Genomic DNA, 24,169 nt, shown 5'->3' with positions numbered 1-24,169 from the left:
AGAGGAACGACAAGTGGATTTCTATGTTCGTGTTCGTTGACAGATTACTAGGGAAAATACGCTTCGAATGTAAGTTTGCTTAATATGTGCTTTATACATGTTTCCTGACTTTGGGGATTGTTTCCGCACATATTATTATGTTTAACTGTATTTCCCTACAGTGGTATCAGAGCCTTATGTATTCAAATCATGTTTTAGCATGATTTAATTGTTTTTTCTGTTGTCGAATTTTTTAGAATTTTTGTTGATTTTTCGGAAATTTTATGGATTATTGGATTAATTGCGTAACCTGTTCTGAAATCAAAAAGATTCGGTTTTTCGACTTTTCTAACCCTAATCTGATTGAAAACGATTTTCTAAGATCAACTCATGAGAACGGAATTGCAAAAACAGTCCTCGAAGTGATGTTTTTTGGGCGTTTTTGTTAATTTTCGAATTAAAATTAAAAGTGTCGGAAAGTATTTCAATTAAAAGGTTTACCTAAACAACTCGGAATTGATTGAAATTTTGACAAGATGTTGCTGGATATATTATTGATCTATGGTAAAAATTTCAGATTTTTCCAATAAGTATAACCCTAATTTTTCTTTCCCCAAATTCGTAAATTTTAGATCTCTAATTGATTTTTTAAATAATTTAGATCTAATAATTCGGTTAATTGGGAAAGGGAATATAATTTCATGGGTCAGTGGCTAATTTTAAAAATTATTGGATTAAAATTTTGAATGGTTTCGTTAATTTTGAATGGTTTCGTCAGTGAGATCAAGTGATCGGAACAGCTAGCTGGAGCAATGCTTCCGATGAGTAAGTTATAATGAAATATTAAACTCACAACTTACTCTTGACTGAACCTACAAGGTCACACCAATGGCACGTAACAAATCACCGGATTAAATGAATCGGAAATTCATTTAATAGCTTTTCGGGAATTAGTTTTGGAAAACGAATTATACGATACGACCTTGCATCGGAATCGTATATCGTATCGCGAATATTCGTAAGCTGGGCGAAACGAATAAATCGTATCGTACGACGGTGATTCTTCGTATACGAAACGATAAAATAATATCGCAAAGATATTAGTCGCGAATACGAAGGGCATCGGAGTTGTCGGCCCGTCGAGCCAAGCACGCAAGCGTGCAAGGCCCAACGAGCGAGCGAGCTCGCGAGCAAAGGTGAGCAGCCAGCCCGCGTGTGGGCGTGAGCAAGCAACAGCAGCGCAAGAAGCAAGCAGCGACGAACGAGCAGGCCCATGTCCCAGCTGCTCGGCCGCGCGCGTTGTGGGCTTCGGCCTGCAGCGTGTGTTGTTGGGCGTTGGGCTGTGGGCGTCCGTGTGTTTAGTGTGGCCGGTCAAGGCCTCGGTTACATCATTTAATAAAATTAGGTTATTGTATTATTCCACACAATTCAGTACACACAAGTTTTCCAAAAAACCCTAAACCTAATTCAGAAATTACGTTCTTCAGTTTTCTCTCTCTGAGAAAAATGTTCTTCCCAAAAAGCAAAAACTCTTGATTGATTGTCTAAGCTACGGTTATCAAGACGGATCTGATCGTGTCGGTGAACTAAGTAGAGGAACGACAAGTGGATTTCTAAGTTCGTGTTCGTTGACAGATTACTAGGGAAAATACGTTTCGAATGTAAGTTTGCTTAATATGTGCTTTATACATGTTTCCTGACTTTGGGGATTGTTTCCGCACATATTATTATGTTTAACTGTATTTCCCTACAGTGGTATCAGAGCCTTATGTATTCAAATCATGTTTTAGCATGATTTAATTGTTTTTGCTGTTGTCGAACTTTTTAGAATTTTTGTTGATTTTTCGGAAATTTTATGGATTATTGGATTAATTGCGTAACCTGTTCTGAAATCAAAAAGATTCGTTTTTTCGACTTTTCTAACCCTAATCTGATTCAAAACGATTTTCTAAGATCAACTCATGAGAACGGAATTGCAAAAACAGTCCTCGAAGTGATGTTTTTTGGGCGTTTTTGTTAATTTTCGAATTAAAATTAAAAGTATCGGAAAGTATTTCAATTACAAGGTTTACCTTAACAACTCGGAATTGATTCAAATTTTGACACGATATTTCTGGATATATTATTGATCTATGGTAAAAATTTCAGATTTTTCCGATAAGTATAACCCTAATTTTGCTTTCCCCAAATTCGTAAATTTTAGATCTCTAATTGATTTTTAAAATAATTTAGATCTAATAATTCGGTTAGTTGGGAAACGGAATATAATTTCATGGGTCAGTGGCTAATTTTAAAAATTATTGGATTAAAATTTTGAATGGTTTCGTTAATTTTAATCGCACTTAAACCTAATTATTAAAATCTGAAATTTAAATGTTTAAAGAACGATTTAAAGTTTTGGATTTTATTATTTAAAAGTTCAAATTTTTGGTTGATTCATTCGTTCTTAAAATTTGAATAATGTTAGCCTTGATTTAATATTTTATGAAATTGGATTGTCGTTAAATTAATTAAATCGTAAAAACCGTTGTTTTTCAAAAATAAAAATTGTACCTTTTTATGAAAAATAACAATGAATGCAAACGTTCGTGAATTTTTTTTTAATTGAGTTGGTCCGTAGTAAAGTATTGTACCTAAAAAGAAACAAAAGAAGCATCTACCAGGCTAGACAACATTTGAGAGAACGCTTATATAACTAGAGGTGTCAAATCGGGTTACCGGATGGGTTGGGGGTTGACCCATGAAAGTTCGGGTCTATTTGGTTCGGGTCAAGTTCGGGTCAAAAGTTATCGGGATCAGATCAGGTTTGGGTCGGGTCTATTCAGTTCGGGTCAATTTCAGGTCAATTGTTGTCGGGTTCGGGTAAATTTCAAGTCGGGTCAAGTTCGGTTCGGGTCAAAAACGGTCCCGGTGATCCCGTATGTCGGGTTCTAAACGGGTTTTGTCGGGTCAAACCCGGGTCGGGTAACTTTGGGTCGGGTAGACTTTTACTCGGGTCATTCCAGTTCGGGTCAATTCAGTACCAGTTCGATTTCGGTTCGGGTCATCTCAGTTAGGTCTCGGGTTGGATTGATTTCACTCTACATTTTTTCAAGTCATTATCGATTAATGTTTTCATTCTATTTCTAATTAAACAAGTTATTAATCTACGTCTTTACGAGTATTTTTAATTTAGTAAACTACAAAATTGCTATATCAATTAGAGTTTGTTTAAAGTTATAAGATGATCAATCTAATGTATATATATATAAAGGAGGCATATTTGCTGAAATATTAGAGTGCCACCTAGGATTACTAATGGTTTCGGCCAATGAAAAATAAGATTTCTAATTTATTTTTGAATTAAAAAAATCGATTTCCACGTAGATAATAAATTAATTAAGTGCCACGTGTATATTCTAATTAATTAATTACTAATATATATACAACTCCATCCAAAATCAAACACTCTAAAAATTAAAAAATAAATCTCAAGTAAAATTTGATGTGGGCTTAATAGTTGCCACCTTAAAGCCCAAGGAGGTCAAGATAGCTAGGCAAACGAATCCATGGCCCAAGCCCAAGAAGCAGGCCTGGACCTGGGAATTCAGGGAAACCAAAGGAACATCCTTTAGTTAAAGAAGCCCACAACCTCCGGCCCAACTTGCTGAAAGACCTTTTTGACAACAGGACACGTGGCCCTTATCCAACGGAGCACGCCTCCCATAGATGGGGGTGAGGGATCATCTCCCCAAAAACCCTAGCACTATAAATAGTGCAGATCCCTAAGTAAACGAATCAATTCATTCCCACCAACTTAGCATTAACTTTGCTCTGCCCTCTCTCTACAAATTATTTCTCTCTCTAACATATACTTACTTAAGCATCGGAGGGAATATTCCTACGGGAATATTCTTGTTTTGCAGGTTACCAGAAGTTCGTGCCAGGTCATACTTGATACCTCCGAGGAACGCGTGACACGTCATCACCGTAAAAGATCCCACAACATTTGGCGTCGTCTGTGGGGAGGTACAGTGTCATGGCTGAACTTCAATCTGAGCGCGGAAAACCCCAGGACGAAATTGTTAGGTTATGATACATATGATATTACATAAATCATGCGGAAACAACCATTAACCCAGGATTACATATTATTTACACATAATCATATAGCATAATTTAGATGCATACTCTTTGTTGCGTGCCCTCCCTAGCTGCGCCCGAACCGAACAAGAACAAGTCTTTAGGACTCCAAGTGTCGTCCCTCCGTAGATAGTCCACAGCACGTCCGGATCCGCCTTAAGATTGACCAACTAGAATCGCCCTTAAGGTACTAGAATTTTCGGCACTTTTGAGCAAGATGTGTGACTGAATTTTTTTTCTCAAAAACTCACTTTGAATACTTTGAAAACTCGTTATAAATTGTGAGCCCAAGCCACATATTTATAGGGGTATGGAAAGGGAATTGGAATCCTATTCAGATACAAATTAATTAAACCTAGAATCCTACAAGAACTCTAATTAATTAATTTATCAAATAGAATTAGGAATTTAATCATTAACCGAACTCTGCACGTTTTAGGAATCGTGCATGAACACAAACACTTACGCACACACACACGGCAGCCACGATGGGCCGCCCATGCGCGTGCGTGCGAGCAGCCCACGCAGCGAGGCCTACGCGAGCTACAAGCCCACGTAGCTCCTGCGCGCGCTGCGCGCGCTGTGCGCGCTGCCACGGCCTGCTGGGCCTGGCCTTGCGCTGGGCCTGGCGTGGCCTTGGCTGTTCGTGTGGCGCGCTTGGCTTGCTGGGCGATGGCCTGGCTTCGTGCTGGGCCCTCGTCCGGCAGGCCTCGTCCGATGCTTATTCGTACGATACGCTTCCGATTAAATTTCCGATTCCGGAATTCATTTCCGATACGAACAATATTTAACATTTCCGATTCCGGAATTAATTTCCGTTTCGAACAAATATTTAATATTTCCGTTTCCGGAATTATTTTCCGATTCCGATAATATTTCCGATTCTGACCATATTTCCGTTTCCGTCAATATTTCCGATTCTGGTAATATTTCCATTTCCGATAATATTTTCCGATACGTACCATGTTTCCGTTTCCGGCAACATCTACGACTTGGATAATATTTATATTTCCGATACGATCCATATTTCCGTTTCCGGTAATATCATCGTTTCCGGAGTATTCATTTCTTGCCTGTGACGATCTCAGCTCCCACTGAAACCAAGATCCGTCGATTCCGAATATTCATAGATGGAGTATTTAATGCCATTTAAATACTTGATCCGTTTACGTACTATTTGTGTGACCCTACGGGTTCAGTCAAGAGTAAGCTGTGGATTAATATCATTAATTCCACTTGAACTGAAGCGGCCTCTAGCTAGGCATTCAGCTCACTTGATCTCACTGAATTATTAACTTGTTAATTAATACTGAACCGCATTTATTAGACTTAACATAGAATGCATACTTGGACCAAGGGCATTATTTCCTTCAGTCTCCCACTTGTCCTTAGGGACAAGTGTGCATTTCCTAATTCCTTTGTCGCTCGATGCTTGCTCTTGAACATAAGGTAAGAGTTGTCATCCTTATTATGTCCAGAGGTGTTCCTCGGTTTCAGAGTTCAACTGATCAAATAAACAGATAACCATAGCCTATGATTCATCCGAGCACGGCAATGCATTTCACAGTTTCTAGCTCTCCGAGTGGCCTTGTACAACTTTTAAGCATCTCATCCCGATTTATGGGAGGACAATCCCAATCTTGCGATCTTGAGATTAGACTTCGTTTGATAGGTGATTACCTGAGCGTTGCCTTTATAGCCTCCTTTTACGGTGCGACGGTTGGTCAACGTCAAAGCAGCCAGTTCTCAAACAAGTAATCTCAAATCACTCAGGTATTGAGGATTTAGTGTCTAATAATTTAATGAAATTTACTTATGACAGACTTTCATCTCTTACAGTAAAGTTTCATAGGTCTTGTCCGATACTAGTCTTCCCAAAGTAAGTATCTATGCAAATGATTATGACATTGCCATGTCCACATAGTTCAAGAAACAGAACTACTAGTCATCTTGCATTCTAATCGTCTAACGTTTTCTATGCGTCCAATTTTATAGAAAACTCCGATTAGGGACCATTTTCAACCTTTGACATTCAAGTTCACTTGATAGACATTTCTTAGTCACAGGACTGGTCCTGACAGTCTATCTTGAATATATCGTCAAATTGAAGGGACTCATCATTTAATAAACCACAAATTAAATGGAAAAATGAATTCATTTCATTTATTGTGAATGATTAACCAATAATGTTTTACAAAGATTTAAACTCTAAAACTTTAAAACATTAAATAGAGACATCAAAGCCATTCTCCAATATGCTTGATTCCCATAGCTGCAGTGTGCGAGTTGTGCTTCGCTTGCGGCAGAGGTTTAGTCAATGGTTCTGATATGTTGTCATCAGTTCCAATTTTGCTTATCTCGACTTCTTTTCTTTCAACGAACTCTCGTAGAAGGTGAAATCTACGAAGTACATGCTTGACTCTCTGGTGGTGTCTAGGCTCTTTTGCCTGTGCAATAGCTCCGTTATTGTCACAATACAGGGCTATTGGTCCTTTAATGGAGGGGACTACACCAAGTTCACCTATGAACTTCCTTAGCCATATAGCTTCCTTTGCTGCTTCATGTGCAGCAATGTACTCCGCTTCAGTTGTAGAATCCGCAATGGTGCTTTGCTTAGCACTTTTCCAGCTTACTGCTCCTCCGTTGAGGCAGAAGACAAACCCAGACTGTGATCTGAAATCATCTTTGTCGGTTTGGAAACTTGCGTCCGTATAGCCTTTAACAATTAATTCATCATCTCCACCATAGACCAGGAAGTCATCTTTATGCCTTTTCAGGTACTTCAGAATGTTCTTGGCAGCAGTCCAATGCGCCTCTCCTGGGTCTGACTGGTATCTGCTCGTAGCACTGAGTGCGTACGCAACATCCGGGCGTGTACATATCATAGCATACATTATTGAACCAATCAATGATGCATATGGAATCCCATTCATTCGTCTACGCTCATCAAGTGTTTTTGGGCACTGAGTCTTGCTTAGAGTCATTCCATGAGACATGGGTAGGTAGCCTCGCTTGGAGTCCGCCATCTTGAACCTATCAAGCACCTTATTGATATAAGTGCTTTGACTAAGTCCAATCATCCTTTTAGATCTATCTCTGTAAATCTTGATGCCCAATATGTACTGTGCTTCTCCTAGATCCTTCATCGAAAAACATTTCCCAAGCCAAATTTTGACAGAGTTCAACATAGGAATGTCATTTCCGATAAGTAATATGTCGTCGACATATAATACTAGGAAAGCAATTTTGCTCCCACTGACCTTCTTGTATACACAAGATTCGTCTGCGTTCTTGATGAAACCAAAGTCACTGACTGCTTCATTAAAACGTATATTCCAGCTCCTGGATGCCTGCTTCAATCCGTAGATTTCTTTAGCTTGCATACCTTCTTAGCATTCTTTGGATCCTCAAAACCTTCAGGCTGTGTCATAAACACAGTTTCTGTTAAAACGCCGTTTAAGAAAGCAGTTTTGACATCCATCTGCCATATTTCGTAATCGTAATATGCAACGATTGCTAACATTATTCGAATAGACTTTAGCATTGCAACTGGTGAAAAGGTTTCATCGTAATCCACACCGTGGACATGCCTGTAACCTTTTGCAACCAATCTAGCTTTGAAAACATCAAGTTTCCCATCCTTGTCCTTTTTCATTTTGAAAACCCATTTGCTTCCAATGGCTTGGTAGCCATCTGGCAAATCGACCAAATCCCATACTTGGTTTTCAGACATGGAGTCTAATTCAGATTGCATGGCTTCTTGCCATTGCTTGGAGCTAGGGCTCGTCATAGCTTGTTTGTAAGTCGCAGGTTCATCACTTTCAAGTAATAGAACGTCATAGCTCTCGTTCGTCAAAATACCTAAGTACCTTTCCGGTTGAGATCTATATCTTTGCGATCTACGCGGGGTAACATTTCTAGATTGGCCATGATTCTCACCAGATTCTTCTAAAGATCTCTGAGTTTCATCCTAAATGTCATCTTGAGCATTCTCTAGAGTTTGTTGTTCGACTCGAATTTCTTCGAGGTCTACTTTTCTCCCACTTGTCATTTTGGAAATGTGATCTTTCTCCAAAAAGACACCATCTCGAGCAACAAACACCTTGTTCTCAGATGTATTGTAGAAGTAATACCCCTTTGTTTCCTTTGGATAGCCCACAAGGATACATTTGTCAGATTTTGGATGAAGTTTGTCTGAAATTAATCGTTTGACGTATACTTCACATCCCCAAATCTTAAGAAAAGACACATTTGGAGGCTTTCCAAACCATAATTCGTATGGAGTCTTTTCGACAGCTTTAGACGGAGCTCTATTTATAGTGAGTGCAGCTGTATTTAGTGCATGTCCCCAAAATTCTAATGGAAGTTCGGCCTGACCCATCATTGACCTGACCATGTCTAGCAAGGTTCTGTTCCTCCGTTCTGACACACCGTTCCATTGTGGTGTTCCAGGAGGAGTCAACTCTGATAGAATTCCACATTCTTTCAGATGGACATCAAATTCATAGCTCAGATATTCACCGCCTCTATCAGACCGCAGTGCCTTAATCTTCTTGCCTAATTGATTCTCTACTTCACTCTGAAATTCCTTGAATTTGTCAAAGGATTCAGACTTATGCTTCATTAGGTAGACATAACCATACCTACTGAAGTCATCAGTGAAAGTGATAAAGTAGCTGAAACCACCTCTAGCATTTGTACTCATTGGTCCACATACATCTGTATGGATTAAACCCAATAGTTCATTTGCTCTTTCTCCAACTTTAGAGAAAGGTTGCTTTGTCATTTTGCCAAGTAAACATGATTCGCATTTACCATAATCCTCTAAGTCAAATGGTTCTAGAATTCCTTCTTTTTGAAGTCTTTCTAAGCGTTTTAAGTTTATATGGCCTAATCGACAATGCCACAGATAGGTGAGATCTGAATCATCCTTTTTGGCCTTTTTGGTATTTATGTTATATACTTGTTTGTCGTGATCTAATAAATAAAGTCCATTGACTAATCTAGCAGATCCATAAAACATCTCTTTAAAATAAAACGAACAACTATTGTCTTTTATTAAAAAGGAAAATCCCTTAGCATCTAAGCAAGAAACTGAAATGATGTTTTTAGTAAGACTTGGAACATGGAAACATTCTTCCAGTTCCAAAACTAGCCCGGAGGGCAACGACAAATAGTAAGTTCCTACAGCTAATGCAGCAATCCGTGCTCCATTTCCCACTCGTAGGTCGACTTCACCCTTGCTTAACTTTCTACTTCTTCTTAGTCCCTGTGGATTGGAACATAAGTGTGAGCCACAACCTGTATCTAATACCCAAGAAGTTGAATTAGCAAGTATACAGTCTATAACGAAAATACCTGAAGATGGAACGACTGTTCCGTTCTTCTGATCTTCCTTTAGCTTCAAGCAATCTCTCTTCCAATGCCCCTTCTTCTTGCAGTAGAAGCATTCGGATTCAGAAGTGGGTTGACTGACCTTCCTCTTTACAGATTTGGCGCCAGTTTGCTTAGTTGGGCTGGCCTTGTTGCCACCTTTCTTAGCATTCCTCTTCTTTCCAGATTTCTTGAACTTGCCCCCACGCACCATAAGCACATCCTGCTTATCACTTTTGAGCGTCTTTTCAGCGGTCTTCAGCATACCGTGAAGCTTAGTGAGCGTTTTGTCCAGACTATTCATACTGTAGTTCAGTTTGAACTGATCATACCCGCTATGAAGAGAATGGAGGATGGTGTCTATAGCCATTTCCTGAGAAAATTGCTGATCCAGCCGACTCATATTCTCAATGAGTCCAATCATTTTGAGAACATGTGGACTTACGGGCTCGCCCTTCTTAAGCTTGGTCTCAAGAATTTGCCTATGAGTCTCGAATCTTTCGACTCGAGCCAGATCTTGGAACATGTTCTTCAACTCACTGATGATTGTGAAAGCATCTGAGTTGATGAACGTTTTCTGCAGATCCGCACTCATGGTGGCGAGCATTAGACATTTCACATCCTTGTTGGCATCAATCCAACGATTGAGGGCTGCCTGAGTGACCCCGTCGCCTGCAGCTTCGGGCATCGCCTCATCTAGGACATACTCCTTTTCTTCCTGCATAAGAACTATTTGCAAGTTCCTTTGCCAGTCAAGGAAGTTTTTCCCGTTCAACTTCTCCTTTTCGAGAATTGATCGAATGTTGAATGAATTGTTGTTTGCCATATTAAAAACTACAATTGAAAAGAATAAACAAATAAATAACCATTCATAGTTTCTCTTAATAAACTTAAATTCTAGCATACATGCATAATTCAATGTTTATTAAGCATTTTATTCAAGTTATGTGTTCCGGCAGGTGTGAATAAAATGATTCCAAGATCCTAAAATCATTGAAGAACTAAGCACAGTTTGTCGACTTAATCCTAGAACATCTTAGGTAAGCAAAAGCCTTTTGCTAATAGTCTAGAAACTATTCTTGGTTGATAGGTACGTCTAAGAACTTATTAGGTAAACCTATCGATTTTGCCACGACATAAAAGGACTCCTTACTTATATCGTTGAGTTTCACCAAAACTAACATGTACTCACAATTATTTGTGTACCTTGCCCCTTTAGGACCAATAAGTAACACCTCGCTGAGCGAAAACTATTACTAGATTGATGTAAAGGATATCCAAGCAAGTGTATATTTTGGCATGGCACCTTTTAACTCAATTTTTAAGTTTGGAACTTAAGGCTCTTACTATGTTGGTTAGATTTTAAGTGAACAAATCCTTAATCATGCAACATAATCAAGCTTTTGATCTCATGCATTTTAAGACATATTTAAAAGCAATAAATAACTTAAAACATGCATAAGATAAATGTGATCTAGTATGGCCCGACTTCATCTTGAAGCTTTGACTTCAAAGTCCGTCTTGAAAATCTCCGTGGGAGGCACCATTTTCTTCAAATAGGATAAGCTATAACTAATTACAACTATTTGATGGTTCGCAGACCATATTTGAATTGAAAAATAACTTTGGTACCTTAGACCAATTACATTCAAATTAATGGTACGCAGACCATATTTTCTATCCTATTTGGGCCATACTAGTCACTTCATAACCTGCAAAACAGTACATATACAATATATACCATTCACCCATTCATTATCATGAATGGCCCACATAGCTGGTTAGTAAAACACATAATGCATCACGTAAATATTTGCAGCAATTAATCAAGGGCACCAATAATCTACCAATTATTCAGTCCTTATTAATTCTAATCAAGTTGTTTTAACCTTAAGGATTTGTAGACCTAATCAAGAGTTTATGACTAAAAAGCGCTCCCACTTAAACCAATAAATTCATATGCTTTACTAATTTTAAACATAAAAATGAATTTCTAGTCTAACCGGAAACATACAATTTAATTAAAATTTAAAGCTCATATAAATTTATAATTGAATCCAAAAAGTTTAATTTAATTTCAGTCGTATTTAAATTAATTCATGATTTTAATTTTAGTAAAATAATTAGAATAAATAACATTTATTATAATTACAATATTCAAAATTAAAATCCAAGAAAATAATTTAAATTATTAATTTTAAAATTAATTAAAATTACGTGAACTGAAATTTTCAAATTAAACATTCAAAACGATCTAATCGTAACGCAAACACCCTACGCATTGCACGTCCATGGGCCGCACGCACACAGCCATCGCTGGCCATGTGCGCGCAGCCCATGCGCTCGTCGCATAGCTGCTGCATCTCCATCGCAAGCCATCGCATGCTGTGGTGCTTGCTGCGCGCGCGCCAGCGCTCGTCGCACGCGAGCCATCGCTCGCAGTGCGCGCTCGCCAGCGCTCGCTGTGCGCGCGAGCCATCGCTCGCTGGGCGCGCGACATCGCTCGCTGTGCGCGCGACATCGCTCGCTGGGCGCGCGACATCGCTCGCTGGGCGCGCGACATCGCTCGCTGTGCGCGCGACATCGCTCGCTGGGCGCGCGAGCAACGCTGGGCGCAGCGCTCGTGGCACGCGAGCTTGCGCTCGCTGCGCGCGAGGCTGCGCGCTCTTGCGCGAGGCAGCGCGCGTTGTGGCGCAGCTCGCTTGCTGCCCACACGCGACTGCCTTGGCTTGCCTTTCGCCCATGCCCATTTGTTCATAGCTCGTGGCCCACGACACAAGGCAGGGCTGCTGCCTTGTGCTCGTGCACCACGCCCTTGCTCATTGCATTCGTGCCGCACGGGCGACGAGCTCCCTTGCTCGTCGTCGCATGCCCGCACTATACAACACCCCTTAAGGGTAACACGAAGCGTCCATTGCTTTGTGCGTGCAAGTTTTATGAACAAATCGCATAAAAATTTAAAATTTATATTTAAAATTAATGACAAATTAATAAATAATATTAATTTCATAATTTTAGGGCGAAAAATCGAAAATTTATTATTCAATTGATTTCCGATTTACATGGATTCAAGTCTAGGTCATAAAAATTTAAAATTTATCATAAATTTACAATTTTTATGGTGGTTTTTAATCATAGGTTTCTAATTAAATTATAATTAATTATGAAAATCAAATTAATTCTAAATTATTCTAATTTTCAACAAATTAATCATAATTACAAATTAGATTGCATAATTAACAAGGCTAGGCATTCAAACTTCTTAAACATATACAGTAGGTCAATCAAAAATTCAAGATTTATCAACAAGAATCGCAAATATTTAATTTAACATCTTAAATTTACGAAATTTTGCATTCGAAAAAGGTTCGAAAAGTCATAGTTAGGCTTCGAATTTGAGAATTCTGGGTTCGGCAGAAAAATATTATTTTTGTCAAAATTTTAGAATGCCTTTTACATGCGGAATTGACACAAAAATCACTCGATTTGGATGAGTAACGAAGAAACTGCCGAAAAACTGCGTACGTATAATTAAATAAACGCAATTTGCAATTAATTAACAATTACGAAAATTAATCACCCCTTTTAATTCTTGCAAATTTGTAATATTTAACCATGTTTATGCAAATTAGATTATGAAAATAATAAGGGGCTCGTGATACCACTGTTAGGTTATGATACATATGATATTACATAAATCATGCGGAAACAACCATTAACCCAGGATTACATATTATTTACACATAATCATATAGCATAATTTAGATGCATACTCTTTGTTGCGTGCCCTCCCTAGCTGCGCCCGAACCGAACAAGAACAAGTCTTTAGGACTCCAAGTGTCGTCCCTCCGTAGATAGTCCACATCACGTCCGGATCCGCCTTAAGATTGACCAACTAGAATCGTCCTTAAGGTACTAGAATTTTCGGCACTTTTGAGCAAGATGTGTGACTGAATTTTTTTTCTCAAAAACTCACTTTGAATACTCTGAAAACTCGTTATAAATTGTGAGCCCAAGCCACATATTTATAGGGGTATGGAAAGGAAATTGGAATCCTATTCAGATACAAATTAATTAAACCTAGAATCCTACAAGAACTCTAATTAATTAATTTATCAAATAGAATTAGGAATTTAATCATTAACCGAACTCTGCACGTTTTAGGAATCGTGCATGAACACAAACACTTACGCACACACACACGGCAGCCACGATGGGCCGCCCATGCGCGTGCGTGCGAGCAGCCCACGCAGCGAGGCCTACGCGAGCTACAAGCCCACGTAGCTCCTGCGCGCGCTGTGCGCGCTGCCACGGCCTGCTGGGCCTGGCCTTGCGCTGGGCCTGGCGTGGCCTTGGCTGTTCGTGTGGCGCGCTTGGCTTGCTGGGCGATGGCCTGGCTTCGTGCTGGGCCCTCGTCCGGCAGGCCTCGTCCGATGCTTATTCGTACGATACGCTTCCGATTAAATTTCCGATTCCGGAATTCATTTCCGATACGAACAATATTTAACATTTCCGATTCCGGAATTAATTTCCGTTTCGAACAAATATTTAATATTTCCGTTTCCGGAATTATTTTCCGATTCCGATAATATTTCCGATTCTGACCATATTTCCGTTTCCGGCAATATTTCCGATTCTGGTAATATTTCCATTTCCGATAATATTTTCCGATACGTACCATGTTTCCGTTTCCGGCAACATCTACGACTTGGATAATATTTATATTTCCGATACGATCCATATTTCCGTTTCCGGTAATATCATCGTTTCCGGAGTATTCATTTCTTGCCTGTGACGATCTCAGCTCCCACTGAAACCAAGATCCGTCGATTCCGAATATTCATAGATGGAGTATTTAATGCCATTTAAATACTTGATCCGTTTACGTATTATTTGTGTGACCCTACGGGTTCAGTCAAGAGTAAGCTGTGGATTAATATCATTAATTCCACTTGAACTGAAGCGGCCTCTAGCTAGGCATTCAGCTCACTTGATCTCACTGAATTATTAACTTGTTAATTAATACTGAACCGCATTTATTAGACTTAACATAGAATGCATACTTGGACCAAGGGCATTATTTCCTTCAGAAATGGGACTCCTTATCAGGGGAGGGACGTTTAAAAATAAGTCCAATTATCATTGTGAGCAGCAACTAGTCGGCCTGCCTCCGTGAGGCCCGTGCAGCACTTGTTGAATGATCCCCATCAAGATATTGCAGATGAATGGCAAGAAGGGTTTCAGCACGTCCTTCAAAAAGAAATCACTAGGTCCCTCCACGAAGCCAACCCTGAGCATGATAATGGCAGGATGGAACCTTTATCAGAAGATCTCGACTCACCCACGAAAGGACGCACCCTGGAGAAGGAGAGTCGGCATGTAAAAGAAGAACGTCCAGGAAGACGAACGAGACAAGCTTCGCAGAAGAATGATGAAACTCAGGGTCATCACTCTCTCAAGATTCCTAGAAGGCAGCATGAGAGCGTCACCTTGAGAAAGAATGGCCGCAGCACTGAGGTGAAAAGAAAGCGAAGGAGGTCGTCAACTAGAGGCTCCTTTATGTTCAACACGGCCCTTGAAAACATTCTCTTGGCTGAGGGACTGAGTCTGGGAATAGAACCGTCCACCCGACGACTGGCCACCTCCAGCCAACAGGCCCCGTTCTGTGCTTTTCACAAAGATGAAGGACACGACACCCAAAACTGTCGGATGTTGAGAAAGATATTAAGTGATCATGCGGCTGAAGGACGCCTCCGCCAGTACATCCATTTAAAAGACGCAGACAAAGAAACAAGTCTCCCCACCAAGAAGTATTCAGACAAAGGAGTTATGGTAATATCAGGGGGGATAGCTGCAGGAGAACCATGTAAGGAAGGACGGCAAGCAGGTCCATCTTATCTTTGCCCCGCACAGATGAATCTACCCTCTGTAGAAATTTCCAAACACGATTACAGAAGGGCGGCAGCACCATATGACGATGACCCTCTGGTTCTAGAGATTAAGGTGGCTAATCTCAGAGTGAAGAGAGTACTGGTTGACACGGGGAGCTCGTCCGACATAATCAGTCTGCACTGTCTGCAGAAATTGAAGCACGATCCTGAAGCAATAGAAAAAGTATTCGGGCCCTTGGTAGGATTCGGAAGAAGCATCGTTCGTCCAATTGGCTCCATCTTACTCCCGGCCTCCATTGGAGTTCCCCCAGTGACCAAAGAAGGCGTCATTCGGTTTATAATAGTAGCAAACCTCACCGCATTCAATATCATACTTGGCCATCCAACACTCAACGACCTAAAAACTGTGATCGTTCCTCATTTACTACTGGTCAAATTCGTAGGAAGTAACGGACGCGTTGGGTTCCTCTATGGAAATCAACAGCTGGCCAGGGATTGTTACTTATCGACATTAGAGCCACCGGCCTGGGGAGCCTCTCCGAAGGGAAACAAGCAAGCTAAACCTCTGACAAACCGTCGTAAAACCCGAGAGACACCAACATAGCGCAATGCAGAAAGATGACCTGAGCCAGTGGGAGCACACTATGCTATAATTCTGGACTTAGCGGACCCGTATCGAACGGTCCCCATTGGGATTCCCCCTGACGACCCCATGTCGACAGCATTAGTGCAACTGCTCGGAGAATACAAAAAAATATTTGCCTTCACGGTAGAGGAGATGCCAGGCATTGATCCGGCGGTAGCCGTGCACAAGCTAAATGTGGATAGCGCTATAAAGCCAGTACGCCAGAAGAAAAGGAATCATGGAGAAGCAAGAAATTTGGCCGCCGCTGCTGAGGTTAAAAAGCTAATGGACGCAGGCTTCATACGTCCATGTCAGTACCCAGACTAGGTGGCTAATGTAGTACTGGTACCCAAGCCCAATGGGACATGGAGGATGTGTGTCGATTACACCAATCTCAACAGAGCCTGCCCCAAGGACAGTTTCCCACTGCCAAAAATAGATCGACTCGTCGACTCAACGGCGGGGCATGCCATGATGAGCTTCATGGACGCCTACTCCGGATTTCACCAGATCCCTTTGTGGCCCGAAGATCAAGAGAAGACGCCATTTGTCACGGAACAAGGATTGTACTGCTACAAAGTAATGCCGTTCGGTTTAAAAAATGCCCCAGCCACCTTCCAACGGTTGGTGAACACGGTTTTCGCGAAGCAATTGGGGAGGAATATAGAAGCCTATATCGATGATATGATTGTAAAAAGCAAGCAAAAGATGGATCACCTCGACGATTTGCCAGAAACCTTTGAGACCCTCAGGACATACCAAATGAGACTCAATCCAAAGAAGTGCATATTCGGGGTATCCTCTGGCAAGTTCCTTGGCTTCTTGACTGATGAAAGGGGCATTAAGGCAAATTCGGACAAGGTACAGGCCGTCATTAATATGACGTCGCCAAGGACGGTCAAAGATGTGCAACGCCTAACTGGATGTCTTGCCGCCTTGGGACGATTTTTATCTAGAGCCGGAGACAAGTGTCATTACTTTTTCAGTACCATCAGAAAGGGGACCCAGTTTGAATGGACGCCGCAGGCAGAGACCGCCTTCCTCCGTTTAAAAGAACATCCGTACACTCTGCCACGGCTGGTCAGCCCCCTCTCAGGAGAAGTTCTGTATCTGTACCTTGCCATCTTAGAGTACGCACTAAGTGTCGTCTTGCTTACAGAAAGAGATGGGACGCAACTACATGTCTACTTTGTCAGCCACATGTTGTAGAATGCCGAACTCAAATATCCAACTGTTGAAAATTTTGGCTTCGCTCTGTTCTTGGCTAGTAAGAAGTTTCGTCCATACTTCCTGGCTCATCGGCTGATAGTGTACACATATCAACCTCTAAAGCGGCCATTTACCAATCTGGAGGATTCCGGAAGAATGCTCAACTGGGCAATTGAGCTTAATGCCTTTGATATTTCGTATGAGCCGCGGAAGGCAATAAAGGGACAGGCATTTGCTGACTTCATTGCGGAGCTGATCAAGCCACCCTATTTGAAGAATGAAAAAACCCAGTGGATAGTTCACGTGGACGGCTCTGCCACCCAAAATGGGTCGGGAGCCGGCATTATCTGCGAATCACCAGAAGGGGATGTCTATGAATATGCAATGTGTTTTAACTTTCAGGCGTCAGACAACGAAGCTGAATACGAAGCCTTGATATGCGGAATTCAGATGAGCAAAGCAGCAGGGGCGGCAGACGTCCTGGTTTTATCTAACTCACAGTTAATCGTCAGTCAAGTAAAAGGAGAATATGAGGCCAAGGATGACGCCATGATAAAATATCTGGAAAAGGTCCGCCAGGAAGTTCAGCAGTTGTCTAAGTTTGAGATACAACATATACCCCGGTCTGAAAACAACAAAGCAGACGCTCTATCCAAACTAGCAAGCTCAGCGTCTTGCGATACGCCACGTCATGTGTTTTGGGAAGTAAAACAGCTCAAAAGCATTGACGCCTCGAGGAAAGACATCCTAGACCGAACAGCCACCTGGATGGATGATATTGTTAATTTCAAAATGAATGGAGTACTCCCTGATGATCCCAAGCAGGCAGAAAGATTACAAAGGAAAAGTACCTGGTTCGAGATATGGAATGGGACTCTGTACAAAAAAGATTTCTCGCGGCCTCTTCTTTGCTGCGTAACCCCCGAGAAGGGGCATTAAGTACTGGAAGATCTTCATCAGGGATTATGCAGGTCTCACATAGGAGGGAGGGCCCTGGCAGAAAAAGCCCTAAGAACTGGATACTATTGGCCCACTCTCAAAGAAGACGCTCTTGACTTGGTTAAGTGGTGTGCTAAATGTCAACGATTTTCTCATCTAATTCGACGGCCAGCACAGAGACTGACACCAATCACCATCCCTATACCATTTGCCAAATGGGGGATGGACTTATTAGGTCCCTATATGACGGCACCAGGTGGATTGCGTTATGTGATAGTTGCCGTCGACTATTTCACCAAATGGGTAGAAGCTGAAGCTTTGAAAAACACTAAGGCTCAAGATGTAAGAGCATTCATCTGGAAAAACATCATCACAAGATTTGGCATGCCTCAGTCTATTGTCTTTGACAACGGGCCGCAATTCAAGACGCCCAAATTGGAAGATTGGTTGGCTGACCATGGTATCACAGCATGTTTTGCATCAGTGGGACTCCCCCAAGCTAACGGACAAGTAGAAGCATTCAACAAAATCATCTCTGAAGGGATGAAAAAGAAGCTTGATGAGGCGAAGGGCTTATGGGCCGACGAGTTACCCAATGTTTTATGGTCTATACGGACCACGGTAAAAAACTCCACAAGAGAAACACCATTCTTGTTAGCTTCTGGAGCTGAAGCCGTCCTACCCATTGAAATGTGTGAACCAACTCTGCGCGTCATGTTATTTAATGAAGATGCCAATTGGGAAATGATGAAGGCGGCCCTGGATTTCTTGCCAGAAACAAGAGGAAACGCGGCTCTGCGACAACAGCTATACAAACTCCGAATGACGAGGGAGTACAACATAAGGGTCTCTAGAAGAATATTAAAAGTCAGAGATTTTGTGCTTAGAAAAATGGAAGACGTCGGACGCGCCAATGAACAAGGGAAACTCACTCCTACTTGGGAAGGTCCATATGAGATTTACGAAGAGGTTCGAGACGGAACATACCGGATCCAAGACATGGGGCGTCCGATTTTGCGTACATGGAATGCAAATAACCTCAAGAAGTACTTTTTCTAGATTAACATTTATGTTATCCTGATTAAATGTTTTGTAAAGACGTCCAAACCATAGACGCACCATGTAGCATGCTTTAACATTAAATGAAAAATTCCCTACAAGCCGGCCTTGCTGGGAAACCTTTATGACAAATATGTTACCAAATCTCTTAGAGAAGTGCAAACTAACATTCTCTCAAGAATTAAAGACTAGTCGTCTAAAGGCCTAAGAAGTGGCCCAGATTAGCACCCTCACTAGGCTGATCACCTAGAACACAGGGGTCACACATTTCTCAAATAGCTATATAAAGTAGATAAAGACCTCGGCAAAAAATACCAAGGAAAGCATTTGACGTCTCAATTTAGGGGCGTCATCCATAATCATAGAATCAATCACAAATAAACAGAGATGACAAAAGCTAAAGAGCAAAAAGCGTTCTAAAGACGCCTAGTCATTCCAAAAAAATTAGTCATAATTCCAAAATTATGCACATGGTGCCACTAAGCAAGGCGTCACAAAAACAAGCCCAAAATAAATACAAGGCGCCTAGAAGCCCTCATTCATCTTCATCGCTGGGAACAAACTCAGGAGGAGTGCGTCCTTCCTTCTGAGCCTTCTCCACCTCAATTTGATAGGTGAGGAACTTCTCAAACCAACTGAAGGGGCGTTCACTGGAAAATTCGGCATTCCATGCAAGATCCATGCCCCTTGGAGTTGATTTCTCACTTAGCATGACCGACTGGTCGAGAACACTCTTTGACGAGGCAACCTCCTTGCGAGCCGCCTCTAACTGGGCCTCCAACTCCTTAAACTGAGTCTCAAGACGAGAAAACTTAGCTTCCTTCTCCTTAATCTTCTCAGAAAGGTTCTCCATTTGAGAAAAGTTCTGATCGATTTTTTTAAGGCGGCCCGCATTCTCAGCACGTTGGGAGGTCAGGGACTTGGTCACAGCGTCAATCTCATCCTGCCTGTCAAAACGAAGTTTCTCCAGCTCGGCGAAATGCTGATCGCCGCACTGACTGGCCAGAAGACGGTGTCGAGCCTCTTCATGCACCAAAGCAGTGCGCCACTTCTTTAGCGAGTCCAGCAGGATAAACATCTGCACAAAACAGCAAGAGTAAAAAACAAAATAAAAACGAGAATATAGAAATAATGAAGGCATAATGAAACTCACATCCAGTGCCGAGGACTGCATGGCGGCAAGCTGATTCTCGGCCGCCTCAGGAAGGGTCTCAGCATACTTGGGAGGAATAGCATTGCGCATCAAAGTCATTATCCTCCTCCGGTCATGAGAGTTAAACCCGCCTGAAGAAGGGATCTGATCCAATTCAGCATCAATGTCTTTCTGAGGGTCGGGTATTTCTATGGGAAAAACAACCGCCTTAGAATCTCTGGCAGTGACTATAGAACTGCTAGACGAGGAACGGCAGGTGGTTACGATGTTGGAGTAAAACTTACCCCCAGAATTCCTAGCCCTTTCCGCCGCCTTCAGAGGAATATTCCGGCGGACGGCTTCAGCAATTCCCTCAAGAGGATCAACCGCCGCTCCAGCTTTCCGAGAGCTAGGGGAAGCGGATGCAGTCTGAGGGACAGCAAACACCTTGGATGCCTTCAAAGCTGTTGATTTGAAGACGGGTTTCCCTGTGCCGCCAGCCCTGCGCTTGGAGGAAGGTGCCGCGTCCGTGACCGCCTTCCTCGAACTCTGAAGAAACAAAAACACAAAAGTTGCAAACATCAAAGGAAATCACATACTTAGGAAGGCTTGAACAATACCTTCTTCTCCTCAGCAGGGGGATGAACCATCTGCTATGGGACGGCTTGTTCAGCCGCCTTCTGACGCTGCAAAGCCTCAAAGGTGCTGGCGTCAAGTACCTTCGCCAGCCAGGACGACATATCCACCCGGCCTTTGGATGCATCATCCAGCTTCTCTATGGCCTCGTCTGAAAATCAAATAAAGACATGAGTAAAGTTTTGATAAAACAGTGAAAGATATGAAGTATAGATACATTACCTCTCGGCATATACGGACACAAGCCCACAGCCGAGAGGAAAACGGGATCGGCCAGTTGATCCAAATGAGGTAACCACCCCTCGGGTATGTAAGCCGTCTTTTCCTTAATTATGAGTGGCTTGGCCTTGAACAAAGATGAGACCCGATTCCAGAGAGCGGCGGAGACCGGAGGAAAAGAGCTGATTTTTCCAACAAAGTTGGGCTTAAGAGTCCAACGTCTCATCCGCTCGCACATCTCCAAGTTGGTGGTTTTGATAACCACCCACTTCTTTCTCCAGTGATGCCACTTGGACGCCTTGCCCATCACCGTCCGATAAGCTCCCTTGTAAGTAAGAATCAGCCAACCCGCGGCAGCTTTGGGAACTTGAGACATGGAGGCGATCCTCAAGAATGCTGGGAAGGAGGGAGTAATACCCTCAAGCTCACAACGGGCAATATAACCAAACACACCAGCCCAAGAGTTGGGAGACATTTGGTTCAGACCAATGTTGAAGCCGTCCAACAACTCCACCACAAAAGGGTGAAGGGGGAATCTCATGCCGAGCTTCAGAAAGGAGCTGTACACGGCAAACTCCCCTTCCACTAGTCCAAAGCTGGTGCAGTCCATGCCAGCCAGCATGCGGAACTTATACTCAGAACCCAGATTCAGAGACCTCCCATAATCCCTACCCTTGACGGTGAGGAAAGTCAGCCACGGCTGAAGTGGGAAGATCTCGCTGGAGTGGAGGTGACCTTCCTCTCCACCTGACGTACCCGCCCGCGCTCGTTTGAGGGGACGTCCTCCTCCATGGGAGAAGAAGATTCCCCTTCGAATTCCGGATCATCTTCTATTCGCACCATGATACCCTGCACGGGCTGAAGACTTGGCTCAAGACGAGGGGCATTACTTGAAATGAGAAGACGTCAAAAGGGCAGGTTGACGCCCTCAGTTTGACGTAGCCCTCACATCATTAAGAAAAGAGAATTGGGAAGGATCAAAATCAACAAACAAATTTTTCCAAAGAAAGCATTACCTGGTAGATCGAAGAAAGTTTTTGAAGAAACTTGATGAAGAACTGCAAGAACAGGACTTTGAAGATTGTGGCGGCGCTACAGTGGCTCTTGGTGGATGTTAGACGCCGGAAATCGCCTTCTCCTATGGCTCTCAAATGATCACTAAAAATGAGGGGAAAAATCACTCAAAATGGTCACTTATTTATAGAGGGGTAAGAAATGATTACCCCTGCCACGCGTCGTCACCTCATTGAACAATCCAAGAGCTGTGAAAACTAACGTCCGTTTTCACCCCTCATGAGGGGCAAATGATGTGGGCTTAATAGTTGCCACCGTAAAGCCCAAGGAGGTCAAGATAGATAGGCAAACGAATCCATGGCCCAAGCCCAAGAAGCAGGCCTGGACCTGGGAATTCAGGGAAACCAAAGGAACGGCCTTTAGTTAAAGAAGCCCACAACCTCCGGCCCAACTTGTTGAAAGGCCTTTTTGACAACAAGACACGTGGCCCTTATCCAACAGAGCACGCCTCCCATAGATGGGGGTGAGGGATCATCTCCCCAAAAATCCTAGCACTATAAATAGTGCAGATCCCTAGGTAAACGAATCAATTCATTCCCACCAACTTAGCATTAACTTTGCTCTGCCCTCTCTCTACAAATTATTTCTCTCTCTAGCATATACTTACTTAAGCATCGGAGGGAATATTCATACGGGAATATTCTTGTTTTGCAGGTTACCAGAAGTTCGTGCCAGGTCATACTTGATACCTCCGAGGAACGCGTGACACGTCATCACCGTAAAAGATCCCACAACATAATTCATCCAAAATCAAACACTAATCTAATCTAAAGTAAAATTCATCTAAAATCAAATAAATAAAATTCAATTTAAAATCGAATAGTAATCCAATATTAGAGCGTCACGTAGGAAATCTAATGGTTTCGGCCAATGAAGAATAAGATTTTAAAATTAATTTTGATTAAAAAAGTCGAGTACCACATAGATAAATAATTAAGTGTCACGTAGATATTTTTATTAATTATTTATTAATATTACGCATATACAATTTCATCCAAAAACAAACACTCTCATAATTAATAAAAATAAATCTAAAATAAAATTCAATGCAAAATCAAAAACTAATTTAATCTAATATATAAAATTCCTATATAGGACTTCTATTTAAACATAACAATTTAGTAGAATCTGTGCATCGCACGGGCTAAAATCTAGTGATTATATAATGAGAACCATATGTAAACGGTAGATACACAATATATATATAAATCTATAAGAAATTAAGAATATAATTCTTTAAGTTGACACGAAATTCAACTTACTAAACAATAACGATAATAGTGTATAAGAGCATACTCCGTACATCATAAATATACTCCAAATACAGCTAAACAACTACTTTGTATAACTTATCACAATAATTCTTCAATTTACTAGTAGTCCTAACAAGTGTAAAGAAAAAAGTATTCATTTTTATATCATGAATTTGATCATATCATTAGACATTTAATGATTATTGCACGTATACAAGTACTTGATTAACAGGAAATAGCTAATTGAAATTGATAACGTTATATCGAGATAACATAGACAATAAAGTATGAAACAATTGTTGGAAACAATGCAAAGAAAGAGTTTTATCATATTGTGAAAAAGTCTCACATTGGTGGAAATGAAAAGTGGCATTTTCAAGTGGAGTATTTAAAGAAAAGGGTTTTGTCCCACATGGAAAGAAAATGAACTTTTCTCCTTTTTTAAATATAGGGAAGTGTTGTTTACTTTTTGAAGTGCTTCCCCTAGTGGTTTGGGCTAGGAAGGGAATCCCCACACACACGCCGCCGTCCGGCCGGTTCGTGTTCGTGTTCGTGGCATGTGCGCGGTGTGGTGGGGCCTTCTTTTTGGGCCAAGTCGTAACTGACGGTCCAGTTATTATGAGACCGTTCAGTTACATAGCTCACTCCACATTCTTAA

The 24,169-nt window shown here is 41.7% G+C and overlaps 1 protein-coding gene across 1 annotated transcript; it reads left to right on the top strand.

Moving 5' to 3' along the window:
* Positions 1–16,698: 16,698 nt before the first annotated feature.
* LOC130471450 (uncharacterized) lies at positions 16,699–18,992 on the top strand. Its single transcript, XM_056841581.1, has 5 exons — positions 16,699–17,070; positions 17,200–17,412; positions 17,602–17,887; positions 18,182–18,520; positions 18,892–18,992. The coding sequence occupies exons 1-5, from the start codon at positions 16,699–16,701 to the stop codon at positions 18,990–18,992; spliced, it is 1,311 nt and encodes a 436-aa protein (XP_056697559.1).
* Positions 18,993–24,169: the final 5,177 nt, after the last annotated feature.

The sequence above is a fragment of the Spinacia oleracea genome, chromosome 4, assembly GCF_020520425.1.
Source record: "Spinacia oleracea cultivar Varoflay chromosome 4, BTI_SOV_V1, whole genome shotgun sequence".
Taxonomy (NCBI): domain Eukaryota; kingdom Viridiplantae; phylum Streptophyta; class Magnoliopsida; order Caryophyllales; family Amaranthaceae; genus Spinacia; species Spinacia oleracea.
The sequence above is the reverse complement of the archived record's forward strand: the minus strand, read 5'-3'. Positions and strand labels throughout refer to the sequence as shown.

Coding starts and splice junctions, on each gene's coding strand:
- LOC130471450 (XM_056841581.1), top strand. CDS start 16,699: ATGGATCACCTCGACGATTTGCCAGAAACCTTTGAGACCCTCAGGACA. Junction 17,071..17,199: donor CGTACACTCTGCCACGGCTG/GTCAGCCCCCTC, acceptor CACATGTTGTAG/AATGCCGAACTCAAATATCC. Junction 18,521..18,891: donor AAACATCATCACAAGATTTG/GCATGCCTCAGT, acceptor GAAATGATGAAG/GCGGCCCTGGATTTCTTGCC.